The 17,801-nt window shown below is 52.2% G+C and overlaps 1 protein-coding gene across 1 annotated transcript in view; it reads left to right on the forward strand.

The window, feature by feature from the left end:
• The first annotated feature begins 857 nt into the window (after positions 1-857).
• The window catches only part of PEBP4 (phosphatidylethanolamine binding protein 4), a 159,086-nt gene continuing 142,142 nt past the window's right edge, over positions 858-17,801 (forward strand). Inside the window, exons 1-2 of the mRNA XM_040971389.1 lie at positions 858-991; positions 7,948-8,074. Of these exons, the coding sequence (XP_040827323.1) occupies positions 861-991; positions 7,948-8,074 (258 nt within the window). The 5' untranslated portion in view covers positions 858-860. The remainder of the gene's footprint in view (positions 992-7,947; positions 8,075-17,801) is intronic.

The following is a 17,801-nucleotide window of genomic DNA, read 5'->3' on the forward strand; positions in this document are numbered from 1 at the left end:
GGAAGCTCTGAGCGGTCTGAGGTGGAGCACCAGCCCCTCCCGACCTCTGGGATGGCTTCAGAGGACATCTTTGATCTTGGCTATGTCCTGCTGCAGGGCTGTTCCCAGAGGAGACCACAGGCACCTGCCGGCCCCTCCAGGGAGCCCCGCTTTCTTCCGGCATGGTGTGGGACGACCCCCCAGCTCTATAAGCCTCCTCCTTCTCCATAAACTCTTATTTGGGAGAATGATGAGTTCAGCACAGCTGCCACGTGCAGACGTCTGTCCTCAGCCGGCCCCTCCCAGCTGGCCTCGACTTGCCCCCCTCTTATACAGGGTGGCCTTGTCTAGCCACGTCCGCTCCTGGGCAACCTAAAGGCTATTGAGACCTGGGGTGGAAAAACAGGACCGAGAGCCTGTCTGAAGACCTGCTCAGCTGTAAGCCTGGGGTCACCAGTTTCTTGCTAGGGTGACTTTAAAGCCCCAGGAGCAAACTGTTCTCTACTCCCCCCACCCCCACACACCCGGTCCACTGGCCACCCACACCGAGAGCAAACACACGGACAGGCTTCCAACACAGCTTCTGGCTTGCAGCCTGCTCTCTGCTGTGGTAGCCAGGGCAAAGAGGGACAGCAAAGCCATGCCCTGCCAGGGGAGGAGCCTGCAAATTGAGTCCAGCTGGGAGGAGACCCAGGGTTTCCCAATGTCCAGCTCCAGGTAGCAAATTAGCTGCGCGGTCCAGGCATCACCTGTCCTCCTTCCTCGCTCTGAGTTGCAAGGTGGGTCTTGGAGGTGGGGGACAGGCGAGGGGCAGAGGGGTGAGAGAGCCCCTTCTTGAGGTCCCAGCTGCTCTGAAGACTCTGTTTCTGCTCCAGGTGTCCATGGAGTGGGCGATGAGGCTGGCCACAGCAGCCCTTTTGCTGGGTGTCGTAATGGTGACTACGGGAGATGAGGAAGAAAATGACCCGTGTGTCTACGAGGCCCTGCCGGATGAAGACGCTGTGCTCTGCAAGTAAGGCAGGCTAGGCCAGAGTGGGTGGGGCCAGGCATGGAGCCCAGGAGGGCCACCTTCTCCCATAAGCCAGCTCCTGTGGGTTGGGCAGGATATGGGTGAGCACTGGAAGGTCCTGGAAGGGAGTCTGAGTAAAGGACTTTGAAGCAGAATTTTGCAGCAGGCTCCCCCAAGGGCCCTGCAAACCTGTGGATCTCAGGGAGCTAGTCTCACCTTCTTTACTGGGACCCAAAGAGAGACAGAGAGGGAAAGAGACAGAATCACCCCATACTGTGCAGAGTGCCCCCTTCCCAGGGCCCCCCACTCACCATAGTGGTTACACAGAAAGCAGCAATCAGAAAAAGGTGTGGGAGGGGTCCTTGCTGTGCCAGCGTGGGCCTGACCCAGCTCTGCTTCCAGCTTTTTGCTTGTTTCCCCCTGGCGACAGGAAATATCTTCTAATTTTGAGATTCTTTCTTCTGCCTCCTTCATTCTATTTTGGAGACTCTCCACTGCACTTTTAATTTGCTCCACTGTAGTTTTCATTTCTGATATATCAGCTTTCAATTGATTCATTTCCATTGTGACATTCCTTGAATTCCTTGAATGCTTGCTTTAAGCTTTATAACAAGCGTTTTGAATTCTGTATCCCCCCATTTTCTTGATGTTTTCCTCAGTGAACTCTGGGTCGACAAAGGTTTTGCTCCCTTCTGTAATATTCATTGTGCCTTTGTCTCTTCTTTTGCTCTTGGTCATTGTACTTCTGGTTATCAGATTCTTCTCCTTGGGGTAGGTTTCTAAGCTGTGCCACCCACAGGCCTACATTTCAGTTTTACTTATTGCAATTGGTACGCGGCTCTTTGTAGCCAATTGTGCCACTCCCTCCAGCGAGTTCCAGGTCTGGGTTCTTATGCTAGATTTCCACCATGGTCTTCTTAGCCCCAGCTCCTGCCTCACCCGTCTCTACCTCCTGTGATACTGTGCTGAAGCTGCACCGTTGTCTGTACAACCTTTCTCCCACTCTCAGTTGGAGCAGGTCCCAGGATTAGGGAGACAGCAGGTGTCTTATATAGCTGGGTTGTTGTTGGTGCTGATCTTGCCGGAACCTGTTGGCCCTTAGGTCTGAGAGCCACACGGACGTATTTCGTCCGGTACAGTGCCGTAGTCGGGATTATTTTCCTTGTGGTGGAGTTCCGGTTGCCGGTGGAGTTCAGATCCCCGTTAGCTGAATGCCGCCGCCGGTGTCAGTCACTGCCACACCGCACCGTTGTGTCCGCTGCTTGCCTGTGTCTGTCAGTCTGCAGGTACCCCTGTGCTGTTGTTCTGTCCTCTCCTACTTCCTGGAATGTGCCCTCTCTGCTTCAGACTGGCTAATATCTGCGTCTGTTTAAAGGTGTCGTTACCCTCGTCTGCCATCTTGATTCTCCTTTCCTTCTTCTTTCTTTCTCTTTTCTTTCCTCCTTTCTTTTCTTACTATTTATTTTGTGTCTAAGATTTAAAATTTTTAAACTGTTGTTATTATTTTCCACGATACAGTTTTGTACATATAGGGATTCTCCCTTCTGCTTCCTCCTCCTCCGTTTTCCCCCATATTATCACAACAGTGTAGTCCCTCAGCAACAGTTACAGGGTTAACATTCCGCATCTCATTCTTTTTAACAGCTGCGTAATATACCATGTTGTAGATGCGCTGTGTTCCTCTTCTGACGGCCTCTTGGTTGTATCCATGCCTTTGCTATTGCGGCTTGTGCTGTTATAAATGCAGGCATGCAGGTGACTTTCTCGTACGCAGATTTCACTTCATTTGCAGGCAGATTCTGTTCGTGCCCTGTTGTAGTTAGGACTTGACCTGGCTGAGGATCTGGGCTTACATTGAGAGTGAAGTATTTGATAACCAGGATTCCTGGAGCAGCTCAGCGGCTTTAGATGAAGTGGTTCTCAGACTGACTTTGGCCTGGAGTCCGTTGTGAAAATCACCCTTATCTGTGTTGCAAGCATGCAGAATGTTTCTGGAGAATTCTGACAGGCACAAAGTTCAGGAAAAAAAATTTTTGCCTTTTTAAAATTTTAAAAATTATTATTTGAAAGGCAGAGTCTCTCTCTCTCTCTCTCTCTCTCTCTCTCACACACACACACACACAGAATGAAGCTTTTATCTAATGGTTCACTCCCCAAGTGGCTATAATGATCAGGGTTGGTCCAGACCAAACTCAGGAGCCAGGAGCTTCTTCCAGGTCCCCCATGTGGATGACAGGGACCTGTTGCTTTCCCAGGCTCATCAGCAGGCAGCTGGGTCGGAGAGCAGCCAGAACACAAACTGGTACCCATCTGGCATGGCAGCATCGCAGGTGGAGACTTAACTTGCTATGCCACAACACTGGCTCCTTTAAGTTTGCGTCGTTAAGTCACCAAACAGGGTTAGAATCTAACAGAAGACATGTAATTTCAGATTTGGAAAATTCTTGAAGTCAAACAGTCAATCCAACGCAGGCTTTGATGATTTAAAAACTACTGTGTCCAATCTCTTGTTTATTTCAGGGCTTACTAAGAAGTGACAACCCCACTTACTACAGTCCCAGCAGCTCCTGAAGCCAGGCATTCTGTGTGTGACTCTTAGATAGTCCAGTAATCCCAATTATTTCCTTTCCCGACAAGAACAGATCCTTACTGTCATGAAATGCAACAAATAAACAAACAAAACCCAAAACTTCAGAAAATGTTTTTGGGTATCAGAGAAGTTAATTAGGGAGCAATGGCAGACACTTCCGTAACCCATAGAAACCACGAACAATTTCCTGGGTCTTGAGGATGCAGCATTTACACATGCAAGCAATGATATTTTAAATGAAAGATATAGACATCCACAGATTTCCATGAACTCAAGTCTCATGGAACCGATTCCTGGCTTATTCTCCGTTTGTCATTTTATAGATTTTCTGGCATTGTTGTTGTTTCTCCCAGTTCCGGACAATTTTTTTTTTATCTCTTCCATTGATCTTAAGGCATTCACAAACTTTATTACTTGAGAACATCTGTTGGAGTCTTCTCCAGGAATCTGATTGTAATGTCTTCAGAGAAAAAAATTGGAACTGTGGATGACCAAAGGCTTCTAGTAGCCATGGCTAAAGTTAGGAAAGCCAGCAATGGGTAGGAAAGACAGTTGCATTTTTAAAAGCTCCTGAAGGCTTCTGGGATGGGAAGGGAAGCCCCCAAGAGCTTTGAACGTCCTCTCAGTCTTTTAGTTGTCAGTATGGCCCAGCAGTTAGGAGCTTGCCAGCATTTTATAACCTGACAATGTTTTCCATACAAATCTGAATTTCCTAATTAGCTATTGCCTCTGCAAGATGAGAGATTCATCCTTTGATATTTCTGGGGACCCAGCTGGATACCCCAAAGTCCAAAAAAACATTTAGAACTATGATTCTGATAAAGAGACCCAGAAGGGTTTAATGCATCTGGTCACAATAGGATCCCTTGTCATTGTGAAATAACATCTCGTCATAGTCGTAAAGGGATCAGTCGAGTATTTGAAGTAGATACCCAAACACAATCCATTAGAACTTTACAAAGACAGCAGACAAGAATCCGCCAAAGGTAGGCTTCCTTGGCCAGTTCCCAGAAGACAAAGCCACTAGGAAGGCATCAAGCTGTATGTCCACCTGAGCTTTTGAGGTCAACATTTACCGTGTCCAGTCTTTGGGCAGTCAGAGTCGGGGAGGGAAAGAGCTTGCAGGAATTGACTGCAGAGTCTACAAATAGAATCAGCACTGTAAAAATGGGAAACTATAGACCAGAAATGGTCAAAGGAATCCAAGAAAAAAAAAAGACAGATTAAAAGGTCAGAACTTCCTGCAAATTCTCCTACCGAGAGGAAACCTTGCTGCTTTAACCACGGACCGGTTTCTCATTTAGTCGCTGCATCTTTGATATTGATGCTCGATTTTTAGAAAACCTGGTGGTGATATTTTAAAACGTAAGGCCAGTCCTGTCACATGCAACATCTTTTAAAATTTGTCCCTTTTGAACCTTCCATGACCGGCTCACATCTACTGTAGCTTGCTTCAACTTTTTTGTTGTGTTTCCTTTTCTCCAGACTGGAGCCTTTCAGATCTTCTACCTTAGGACACAATTTTAAAAATTATTTTATAAACGTTGGCCTTTATTTTTTCCTCCCAGATACTGCTCTTCTGAACCCTCCTCACAAGAATGCATTTTCACCAATTGCTTCTGTCTTGTTCCTGATCTGTTACAGACTTGATTTTGTTTCTTTTTTTTACCCAGTTTACTCATTTTTAGCAATGACAGATTGCTTATGAAGGCTAAGGTATAGAGCAAGCATTGTCATGATCAAAAGTGAAATTCTTTTGTTCAATCCATGAACATCTCGACTCAATCCCAAGTCAAATTTATACCTTGATGACCATAAACACCCAACCGAACCGGGTGCAATCCTGCCTGGTCAGCGAACCCAGGCACAAACATATTTCATCTTACCTGGTCATGTTACCAGCTTTTTTATTTAGCCATGCAGACACAACATATAGCAGCATACACATCTGACACGCATTTTGCATATCTCATGGGAGAGAAAAGCAGCACAGTTTCTGTAGCTGCTTGTTGTATCATTCCTGTGAGTCCTGTTCCCTGCTGTCATTTGCACTTGGAAATTTTTTTTTTTTTTTTAAGATTTATTTTTATTATTTTTTCATTGGAAAGGCGGATATACAGAGAGGAGAGACAGAGGAAGATCTTCCGTCCGATGATTCACTCCCCAAGTGAGCGCAACGGCCGATCGGAAGCCAGGAGCCTCTTCGAGGTCTCCCACGCGGGTGCAGGGTCCCAAAGCTTTGGGCCGTCCTCGACTGCTTTCCCAGGCCACAGGCAGGGAGCTGGAAGGGAAGCGGGGCTGCCGGGATTAGAATCGGCGCCCATATGGGATCCTGGGCATGCAAGGCAAGGACCTTAACCACTTGCACCACCGCGCCGGGCCCTGCACCTGGAAATTTATGGGGAGTAACAGCTTCTTTTAAGAGGTCAAGGAGAGGGCCTGACGCAATGGCTCAATGGCGAATCCTCACCTCACAAGCTCCGGGATCCCACATGGGAACTGGGTCGTGCCCAAGCTGCTCCACTTCCCATCCAGGTCCCTGTTTGTGGCCTGGGAAAGCAGTGGAGGGTTGCCCAAAGCCTTGGGGTCCTTGCATCTGCGTGGGAGACCCGGAAGAAGCTCCTGGCTCCTGGCATCAGATTGGCACAGCACCAGTCATTGTAGCCATTTGGGGAGTGAACCAGCAGATGGAAGATTTTCCTTCTTTCCATCAATCTGATCTGCATTTCCAGTAAAGATAAATAAATCTTTTATTTATTTTCTTAAAAAGCATCAAGGGGAGGTCTCTGGTTGAACTTGCCCCTCCATTCATTCATCATCTAGCATACACCTGGGCCACGCAGTGCTACCGAATGTTTCTTCGTCAAAGGCCTGTAACTGCACGTTGTGTGGTCAGGCCAGATTCTCCCTGGAGGACTCTCAGGTGCTATAGGGACAGCGCTTCCTTTTGGTAAAGATAGAATGAAACCAAAATGAAAACAGCAGAAGAACCTAACAGACACAGCACGTGAGACAGTCCTGGGCAGGTGTTACGGCAAGTTAAACCACCTCCTTGCAGCACTGGCATCCCACGTGGGTACCAGTGCCTCCACTAATGCACTTAGATAAGTACTTGGAGGATGGCCCAAATGTTTGGGCCCTTGTGCCCACGTGGGAGACCCAGGTAGAGTTCCTGGCTCCTGACTTCAACCTGGCTCGATGCTTGTGGCCATTTGGAGAGGGAACCAGGAGGCAGAAGATTCATTCTCTCTCTCTCTCTGTCTTTCAAATTAGACAACCCTTACTGGAGCAGAGTTGTCCAACTTGTCCAGGTGGGAGCCCAACAACCAGAAAAAATAAACCAAGAGGAACCGAGTGGCTAGATGCCATGAAACAGAGACAGAATGGCAGCACAGAGGGAGTGAAATCCTGACTCCCGAGGCCTCTCAACTGTAACTGCCATACTAACAGCACCACAGAGGCCCTACAGCAGGCTGGCATGTTCATAACCTTCTCCAGACAGTGTGGAATTGGGAGCCATGGCATGCACCCCAGGGGACGCTTGCACCATAACCATTTCAGATGGCCGGGCCAGGCTGAGCTTGCATCTTGTTTCCTGTTCCTCCTTCCAAAGCATGCAGCCCAGAAGGCGTTGCTGTGTAGGGGCACCGAGCTGCAGGGGCACTCAGCCAGCTGGCATTGGCTCCTGTGACTGTGCCCTTCACCCCCGTGGGACTGCAGTGCCCGCATGCCAGCATTCCGATGCGCCTGGACTGCCTTCGCTGAGGGCTGGTGGCTCAGTGGCCTTTGCCCCGCAGCTGGACTTCAGCTGTGACTGGATGGCGAGCAGGGAAAGTGGGACTCCACTAGCAAGCTGCCTTTGCTCTTGCCTGGACCACAGTGGCAGGGCCCCCCTCCATCCAGAGTGCACCCCCTAATTGAACTCCCAGCAGACCCTCTGGGCATCTAGTAGGGCACGGTGAGCAGCTGCAGGTTGATGGATTTTATGTAAAACAAACAAAAATAAAGTAGAAAGGCTCATGGAAAGGTGAAATTGAGAGATGCTTATTTCAGTGCAAACGATTGTTGACATGCCTGCATTTTTTCATGGACCTCTTAAAGACCCGTGCTATGCATGGATTTAAGGTGTTTGCTGCTTGTGCTAAAAGAGGCCTTTTTATCCCCGTTTTCCATGGACCCTTGAAGTGCCTCGATGTCTTCCTGGAAGGTGAACGCTGCTGAGAGCTAACCCCCTGGCCACTGAGACCCCGCCGATCATGACCCCACTCCTCTCATGGATTCTGAGGGGCAGGCTGATGGGTGCCCCCACTTCTGACAGGAGAGGAGGCCGAGGCCCTGACATGCAGTGACCGCCCTCCTCTCTCCCCAGGGGCCTTGGCGTTTTCTACCCTGAGCTGGGGAATATTGGCTGCATGTTTATTCCTGACTGCGACAACTTCCGACAGAAGATCACCACCTGGACAGAGCCCATAGTCAAGTTCCCCGGGGCCCTGGACGTGAGTGAGCGGGCTGCGCCGAGAGAGGGTGGCTGGGTCTCGGTGTCCTCTGAGCCTGCCCATCTGGTGACTGCAGGACCACGTGGGATGGGTCTGATGGTGTCAGACGGCTGTGGCTTCCTTGACCTGGCCCCGTGGGATTCAGGAGGAACTGGGGAAGTGGGAGGGTTGTAGATGGGGACACTTTGGGGGCCAGGACCCTTCCTGCAGCCCTAGACCTAGCTGTGCAGTGGAAGGCAGCCGGTGTGTGTTCTTTGAAGGCAGAGGGGCTCCCTCTCAATAAGCAGGATAGTTCTGAGGTCACAGGCTCCGTCCGAGGCTTCGTCTTGATGACATCAGCGCACCTGCTCTCTCCTCTTCCCAAAGCCATCTAACATGATACCAACGGCAAGGAACCACTCTTTTCATGAAAAGTGATTTAGTGTCTTTCTGTTGGGGGAAGCTAGCTTTAGTCTGGGGGTTCAGACAGCTTGAGCCCCTCAAGGCATTGGTGATGGAGGTGGACCTGCTGCCTACTGTGCTTGGGCAAGGGGCTGTCATCTGCCTGGGCACAAGGACTGTGATGGGGCTGGAGGGTGGGGATAGAAGGACCATGGCAGTCAGGAAGATCTCTTGCGTTTGCTGTGGTGGGAAGAGGGTTCGTCCTCTGGGTACACCTGGGGAGGGCCCTGCTGGTCCCCGATCGGGTCTGGCCACCAGTAGCAGAGGCCCAGCCAGGCCCTAGGCTCTGGAGGAGGCAGGCACATGTTGGCCACAAGTGGAGGGTAATCTTTTCTTTCTCGTTACTAGGATTCTGTCAATTTTTCTAATAAGGTCTGGCCCTTTGTGAGGCCCATGCTAACAAGCTTTGGTGGTTTTCCTGTTGGCAACTGCGTGAGCACTCCTTCCTCTTGAGATCTCTCCTGCTACACATGTGTGTGTACACACACACACACACACACACACACACACACATCCATCACTGCACACACACGCAGTGCACCTAGGCACACCTGCGTGTGCAATGCATTGTGCACAGGCTCCGATGTGCGTGCACGTATACACACACAGCAGCCCTCTTCCTGAAGGCCCCTGACCTGTTGGATCACCCCTGAGGACAGCCAAGAGGAGCAGAGACTCTCAGGACGGGACGTGGAAAACCATGGAAGCAGGCAGGAACCCTGTCCCTTGGGGACATGAATGTGCTACCCTCCTCTTAAGGACAAGACCCTTGGCTTTAGCAGGAACTGACTTGTCCTTGGGTTCGGTGCTGGCTGAGTGAAGCGGTGGGGCTAGAGTTTTTCACAGTTGGGGGCTGACCCGGTGGTCCCGGGAGCCCGATCCATTCAGCATGCTGTAGTGCTGCAGCCAGCCACTAGATGGCAGTGGAGACTTTCCCAGGGGGTACAGATTGGCTGCCAGTTCTGAACTGATTGCCCTGAGGTGTGGGCAGGTAACACTGAGCTAGTGCTCCTCTAAGTCCTGCACTCAGCCTGTTGGCAAGGCCAGCTGTCTCAGCGCAAGAGGGTGGGGGCGCAGGAAGAGGGCTGGACTGGAACACAGCAATGGTTTAGGGACCCAGAGCTGTGGTCACGGACCACCTGGGAGGAATCAGGTTTTACCAAGGGAAGTTTGTCTGAAGCAACAGCAAAAGTTTGTCTGAACAACAAAAAATTATTCTAGTGTTCTATAAACTATGGTGCTGTCGTGTAGGGAAACTTAACAGACGTATGAGAAAGCAGGCAAAGCCACAGAAGCTGCCATTCCTGGAGTGCGACTGTGTGCTGGACTCCAGGCTTGTGTTGGTTTACTGAGTTCATTTAGTCACACATTGCAGATGGAGGATTTCTATGGCTAGGTCCTCTCGCGGCAAACGAGGAAGCCTGCTCGAACCTGCTTGAGTCAGAAAAGCAGGGGCGAGCTTATGGGTTGACACAATTGAAAGCTGGGGCCAGGCACTCCAAAGCGTGTCTGTCTCCCTCACCCTACTCCCATCCCCGCCTGAGTTGTTCTGTTTGTAAATAGACTCTTCCCTTGGGGGGTGGGGACAGAGATGACCCCACTGGCCTCAGATTTGTGCACAACCCACTTATCCGTGTCAGTGAGAACAGACTGACCCTTAACCACCCCTGAAGAAGTCACAGGCATTGAGCGCTGCTTGGTTGCAAACAGCGGCGCTGGGCAATCCTGTTGAATCCACAGGGACCAAGAACAGAAGAGGGTGACAGAGAAGCATCAAGGTGCCAGTTCTCAGCAAGAGGGGGCAGGATGTGTGGTGGCAAAGCCAAGGGCAGTGACCGTGGAGGGAACCAGTCGGGCCAGATGCAGAGTGAGGAAACCACAGCCCCAGGTCGCCCCAGCTCTGACACCCTTGGCCTTTGCCGGCACGTTCCCAGCAAAGAGCTTTCAGGCAGGACTCCAGTAGGGCAGGCACTGTCCATGGGATGTCAGATGGCTGTTGCTAGGGATGGAGTGGCTGGGGCCTCCTTGGAGAGAGAGAGAGGGAGAGAGAGAGAGAGATGGATGAAGGTGGGAGGGACAGGCTGGCTGTGTGGTGACCAGGAGAAGGGAGGCGTAGGGTCTGATGGGGGAAAGAGAAGCGTTGGAGTCCTGGCTGGGGTCAGCACCTGGCTGCTGCGATAGCAACAGCAGTGTCACCCAAGTCACTATTGCCACGTATGCCTAGAAAGACCTCCCAACCCAGACCCCAGCAAGTCCCAAGGCCCTGGCAGGAGGGGTGCTGTGGGCATGGGATGGCACCTGCATGATCACCAAGGATGGTCCCTCCTCCACACCTTGACCTCTGCCCCCGCCCACACCCTTCCTGCGCGTGGACTTCTGGGCTGCCCCCGACACCAGCCCCAGGTCATCCCTGGCTCACCTTCTCTTTCCTTTTTCTGAGCATGTTAAATGTCCCCTGGCCTCTAAACAGAGGGGCGTCGTTTGTTTTGCTTCTGTCTTGGGTGGAAGTGGATCATGTTTCTTATAGCTGCAGCCCCTTCTGAATAACCCTGAGTCTGCTGGCGTTAAAGAACTTCCAGCAAGTGAGTGAATGAGTGGCACATGCTCTAGGGACCCCAGGCGGAGTGAGGAGAAACCATTTTTCCCGCTATGCCGGGAAGGTAGAACCACTTCTGAAGGCCTGGAACCCCAAGTCCACCTGCCACGCATAACTGCAGGCAGGAGGGCAATTTGGAAACCACCATTTCCCAGCTCCCCAGGCTGCAATGAGAACAGCTGACACCAGGGGGAGACACGTGACCATCAGCCTGCCCCCTCCACACCTCCCGGAGAGCCAGCCCTGTGGTCTTGACCCTGAGTGCAGGAAGGCTTTGTAAAGGTGGCGGAGACCTGTGGGTGATGGCAGAATCAGAAGGTCCCCGATTTGGGCCAGACGGAGGCCTTCTCTCTCTCTCTCTCTCTCTCTCTCTCTCTCCTTGCTGCTTGTGGAAATGCACGCAGCCTGGAGCGCGAGGCTATAGGGCAGGCACCACCAACTCCCTGTGCCCGCTAATGAGTTGGCAGCCAAGGAGGCACCGGCGGCTTGAGGCTGGCACGGGGAATGCCTTCCAGAGCCCACCCTGGGGTGCTGACAGTGCCCTCCTGGAGCGGCCTTGCTCGACTTGCCCGCCAGAGGGGGCATGTCTGCCAAGCGGCCACCTGGAGTTGAAATCCAAGCGCTGCTGCCTGGAGCTGCCTGGAGCTGCCTGGGCAGGGTCCCGACCTCGGTTCCTTCCGTGCTTCCCTCCTTTTCAAGCAGGTGGAGTGCCCGGCTACTTGGCAAGAGCCAGGGGTCCCCTCTTCAGGCCTAGGTGTGCAGGGCACTTGCGGCTCTCAGACGCAAATTTCTTTCGTCTTGGCTTCCAGGAGCCACCCCCTCCCCACCCCCCAAGTTCTAACTTCTTGTTCCTAACTTCTTAGGCTCCTTTGCTCATCCATCGTCTCTCTCTCTCTCTCTCTCTCTCTCTCTCTCTCTCTCTCTCTCTCTCTCTCTCTCGTGTGTGTGTGCGTGTGTGTCTGTGTGTGTTGGAGGGGGGTGCGTTTCATACCAGTCGTAACTTTCAGTATCTGCGCAGCACCCGCATACCTGCTCCCGTGTCCTGTAGCTCCCCTGACTCCCATCTCCTGAGGAAGAGCAGACCCAGCTTCCAGCCGCACAGAGGGACACCCGGGCGCCATCCAGGAAGTCACACACTAGGGACACACATCCAGAAGCTGCTGCCACACAGGGCCAGGGCCACCACCTGCGACCCGGATTAGCACGACAGCCTACTACCTGGCCTCTCCCCCCCGCCCCCAGACACCCGGCAGTCAGGGTAGCTTGCAATCTGCAGGTGCGATCCTTTCACACTCCTGCCCCCAGTCCTTTCGCTGGGGTCCAGGTTTGGGTCTAATACCTTTCGTGCCTAGGTTCTTGCCTCTTACTTAACAAGAATTTTAAGCTCAGGCCCTGACACAGCTTAAGAAAGCGGTAAAGTTCATTCAGGAAGTGGTAAGGTTCACAGACCATGTTCAGGCAGAGTGGGCCAGGAAGGGAAAGGGTAAGACAATTGGCTTCCTTCAGTTCTCCAAGTCCCTTTGTAGAGAACCAGCGAGGTTGTCAGAGACCAAGACAACCAACCCCTCCTCGGCCTGGGCTTCTAAGGGCTTTGAAAGGGAAGTGGTTACACAATACCACCACCAACACCCTCAGATCCCAGGTAACGGTGGGTGAGTGTCTTTTGACTCCCTGATGGGCAGCAGGGTTTACACAGTCAGGGGAAGTGTAACTTCCAATACCGTGACCCTGAACTAGATGCCTACCTAACTCCACGTCATTTCCACCTGTCCTAATCGCCCAGGGGCTGACTGCTCGTCACCTCTCTGGTCTTACTCCCTGCCTTGCCCACTGGGTTCCAGACTTCCTCGTGTCTGCTCTTCAGGTCCACTTCCAGCTCACCTGCTCCAGGAGGCCCGCAGAAGCACAGCTCTGACTGTGTGTGTACCGTCTGTCCCCTCAGGAGCTCCAGCAGGGGCAGGAGCCTCCCTTGGGTTTGGACTTTGGTGCATTCCAAACTGGAGGCAGGGGGCAGGGAGGGCATCTCAGCCACGTGGCAGGCACATAACAAATGTTTGTCAAATGAACATGGTGAGATGAAAAGTCACTGGAGTTCTTGGCCCCAGAAGCATTCAGTAGTAGGTGGTGACGGCGATGGATGACCTAAGCCCACCCGGATGACCACGGGAGCCTAGACACGGGACAGTGGAGGCAAGGCAATTGTTCATGCTCGCAGGATCCAAAAGCTTGATGAGTGTTTTTAGGAGTCAGGGAAGAAGGGGAGGGTGAAATGGCTGAAGATGCCCGGTCTACAAGGTGGGCAGCAGACCATGCAGGCAGTGGGCACTTGGCAGGCAAGCAGATGCATGAATGCAGCCTTGGCCTCTTGGTAGGTGCCAGGCCGGCCTGGGAGAGCTGGCCTAGCAGCCAAATGAGAAGTCTCAGAGCTGGATTGAAACCGTGACCGGGAAGACAGCGAAGGCACACAGGGCCAGACACAGCATCCTCTTCCTGGGTGGTGGCCAAGACAACCGATGTTCTGCCTGGTATTTTCTGGTAGGACGGACCCGTGGTGTAGAGTTAGAGTGATGATCAGGCCCACGTACCTGGGCAACAGAAGCCCCCTCACCCCCAGTTCCTCTCCATCCCATCATCTCTGAAAACTTGGAGTGTGGTGACCAGCAATGCCAGCTAAAACACCTGTAGCTCTTCTTGCAGACAGACAGACACACACACACACACACACACACACACACACACACACACACATGGTTTAGGTTCTTCTCAGTTTTGGAGCCCTTGATTTCTTAAAAAAATAGATTTATTTTTATTGGAAAGTAAGATATACTGAGAGGAAGAGAGACAGAAGGGAAGATCTTCCATCCACTGGTTCCGGTCACTCCCCCCAAGTGGCCGTAGTAGTTAGAGCTGAGACAATCCGATCTGATGCCAGGAGCCAGGAGCTTCTTCTGGGTCTCCTGCACGGGTACAAGGTTCCAAGGCTTTGGGCCATCCTTGACTGCTTTCTCAGGCCACAAGCAGGGAGCTGGATGGGAAGCAGGGCCTCTGGGACATGAACTGGTGCCCATATGGGAACCTAGTGCATGCAAGGCAAGGGCTTTAGCCACTAGGTTACCACACTGGGCCCAGAGCCCTTGATTTCTAATGAGCTATGACTGCAGCTGCTTGCCAGCTCTCCATCCATTTAGCGCTTCCTGCGTGCCTCTTCCAGTGTCGAATCCTTCCTCTCTTCCCCCACCAGGGGGCAGGTGAGGTCTCTATGCCTCCTTCACAGTCAGTTCCTACCGGCCAGGCGGGCTCCTGCCGCAGGAAACCCAAGTGGCCGAGAGCACTCCATGGCAAATCAAACCCGCAGAGCCGCAACATGCCCACAGTGATCTGAGGCGTGGAAACCAGACAACAGAATCAGAAAGCGTAAGAGCAGGTGTGTGCTAGAACCCTATTTCAAACCTGTGTCCTTGGGGGAAAAAGGGTGCCAGAAACAGAAGTCGAATCTGATGACAAACCAAGCCATGCATGCAACAGAGACCTGTGAGTTGCTAACCTACCAAGGGCCCCTCTGAGCTGGAGAGAAAGGGTGTGTGCCCCGTAGGAAGCACCCATATGGGCTGGTGGCACCACAGGGAGCAGCTCAGCCACCACACCACCATGCCTGTGCAAGGCATGTAATTTTAAAAAAATGGTACAGTCTTTATATAAGGCCCACCAAATGGCATTTTGTATTCCCATTTTTAACTTTGAGATTAATGTGTTTGAAATGCAGAGTGAGAGAGATAGGAAAACACACACACACACACACACACACACACACACAGGAGAGAGAGAGAGAAAAAAAGAGAGAGAGGAGACATCTTCCATGCCCTGGTTCACTCTCTAGATGGCTACAACAGCCACGGGCAGGTCAGGCAGACGCCTGGAGCCTGGCACTCCATCTCAGTCTCCCACAAGCAGTTGGGCCACCCTCCTCCGCCTTCGCAGGCACATTAGCAGGGAGCTGGGCTGAAAGCCGAGCAGCCGCCGGTGCTGGAGCTGGGATCCTGGCCCTGGGAGGCAGGTGGCTGTGCGATCCGGAGCGTTCTCGCTGCACAGGAGAATGCACCTTGCAGCTGCACAGGCATAGAGCGAGCCGGGCTGATACGGAGCCACGTGTCCACCGTGTCCCAACTGTCGTCTCACTCCTGGGCATTTATCTTAACTTGACGACTTCATCAGAGGCATACACAAACATTTGTACGAAAGAATGCTTATTGTCCCTTTATTAAAAGTAGCAGAGTGGCGGGGAGGGAAAGAGAAAATCATCTAAATACTCCACGCACCCCATCCATATGAAGAAGTGCCACACACGGCTATTAAAAAAAATCGCATTGTCAACGACTGCTTAAAGCAAGCAGAAAGTCTCACAGTGTATTTGTGAATGAAGGAAACCAAATGATAAAACTGTAGTTCTCGTTTTTGGAAATGATATCTTTTTATGCATGCAAAAATGGAAAGCTAGCCAAGCGGAGAATCTATCGAAACGTTAGCATCGGATCACCTTGAGGGGTGGGAAGGCAGGACGGTTTTTATTTTCTCCTTTGTCCTTGCCTTTCATTTCTATACGTTTGCCAATGAATGCGTATTGCTTTAATAATAAGGGGGAAAATGCTATTGAAGGGGGGGGGTGGGAGGAGTGAGCGCTGAGAGGAAAAGGCTGTAACTACCCAAATGGTCTGAGTGCTTGTTGCTGTGGAAACCGTAACTTTGAATTGCCCAACTTTTTGTGAATTACTTTGCTGCTATGTGGAGCGAATGCTCGTACTGGATTCAGCCTGGCCCAGGCGTGGTCAAGGAATCCGACCCAGGACGCCCTCCCCACGCGCTCTGCCTTTGATCATGCTTCAGATCCCTGGACACGAGCTGCACCCCTGTTTCTGTCTCTGAATGGGGCTCCCCCCCGCCCCCTCCACTGTGTGTCAAGGTCTCAGCCTGCATCTAATGACAGTATCAGCAGCAGTGCTGGGAGGTGGGGCAGGTGGCTTTGTCCGTGAGAGAGAGAGAGTGTGTGTGTGTGTGTGTGTGTGTGTGTGCACAAACACAGGGACAGGTCACTGTAGGCATCAGAACGGATGTCTGACTGACTGGTACCCCAAGTCCTCCCCGTGGGCCCCAGGACAGCTGCACCTGCCCAAAAGGCATGTCCCAGGGGACACCCTCTTGGAATCTGAGGCCACTGGAGGCCAGGCTCCAGGTGAGGGCAGCCCAGGCACCTTTTGCGTTCCCATGTTCCCACGCCTGTTCTCAACACACGAGCCCAGCGAGCACCTCTCGCTGCCATTTGCAAATCCTGCTCTGAGCTCCAGGGTGTGGAGAACGGGTTGATTTATAGATCGAGGCAGCCACAAGTTGGAATTTTAAAAAGCAATGTGTCCTTTGAGCAGGAGCCCGGGCGGGGGGCTTTGCAGGCTGTCTGCTTTTTGTCCCCGGGGGACCAGATGGAACTTGTTTTTCTGTGTACTTAGGGGTGGGGGGGGTGTGTTTAACCCTTCGTGCGCCTCCTCCCCTGCAGCCCCATTCAGGAATCGGCAGCTGCCTCCCGCACGAGGAGTTAGGGATGAGGGGCCAGGCGGCTGAGCTTCAGCCACGTTTCTTGGAAACGCCTCGGCTTCCCTCTCGTGCGCTGCCTTTGCCCGAGGATCTTGTTTTATTTAGCACACACACTGGCATGTGCCAGACACTGCTCTCGGCACCGGAGGAGGATTAGCCCATGTGCTGTCACTGTCATCGCTCTCCGCTCCCCTGTTGAGGACTCAACTTGTCCACGCTCTCACAAGCCAATGGGTGGTGAAGCCAGGGCTGGAAAGGCTGGCCGTCTGGCTCCTAAATTTGTGTGCTTTCGGTTAAATGATTGAGTTATTTATGTGAGAGGCGCAGAGATACAGAGTGTGCACGTGTCTGTAGAGAGAGGGAGAGAGATCTCCTGTCCTCTGGTTTACTCCTCAAATTCTTGCAACAGAGGCGGGCGCCCTGGTGTATCAGGCTGAGCCTCCGCCTGTGGCGCTAGCATCCATCTGCACGTCAGTACGGGTCCCGGCTATCCCACTTCCAATCCTGCTCTCTGCTAATGAACCTCGGAAAGCATCAGAACAGGCTCAAGCCATTGGGCCCTACAGCCATGCGGGAGATCCAGAAGAAGCTGCTGGCTTCAGACTGGCCCAGTTTTGGCTGTGGCAGCCATTTGGGGAGGGAATTCGTGGATGGAAGATCTCTTTCAGTTTCTCCTTTCTCTGTGACTCCACTTTTCAAATTAAAAAAAAAAAAATTCTTGCAAGCCCAGCACAATAGCCTAGTGGCTAAATCCTTACCTTGAATCCGCTGGGATCCCATATGGGCACCGGTTCATATCCCAGCTGTTCCACTTCCCATCCAGCTCCCTGCTTATGGCCTGGGAAAGTAGTCGAGGACAGTCTGAAGCCTTGGAACCCTTCACCAGTGTGGGGACCTGGAAGAAGCTCCTGGCTCCTGGCTTCAGATTGGCTCAGCTCCAGCTATTGCAGCCGCTTGGGGAGTGAACCAGCAGACAGAGATTTTTCTCTTTGTATTTCCTTTTCTCTGCATGTCTGCCTTTCCAATAAAATAAAATGAAAAAGTAAAAATAAATAAATTACTACAATGGCGGTACTAGGCTGAAGCCAGGAGCTGGGAGCTCCATCC

The sequence above is a fragment of the Ochotona curzoniae genome, unplaced genomic scaffold (genome assembly GCF_017591425.1).
Source record: "Ochotona curzoniae isolate NIBS_2020 unplaced genomic scaffold, NIBS_Ocur_1.0 contig_21, whole genome shotgun sequence".
In the NCBI taxonomy this organism is placed as follows: Eukaryota; Metazoa; Chordata; class Mammalia; order Lagomorpha; family Ochotonidae; genus Ochotona; species Ochotona curzoniae.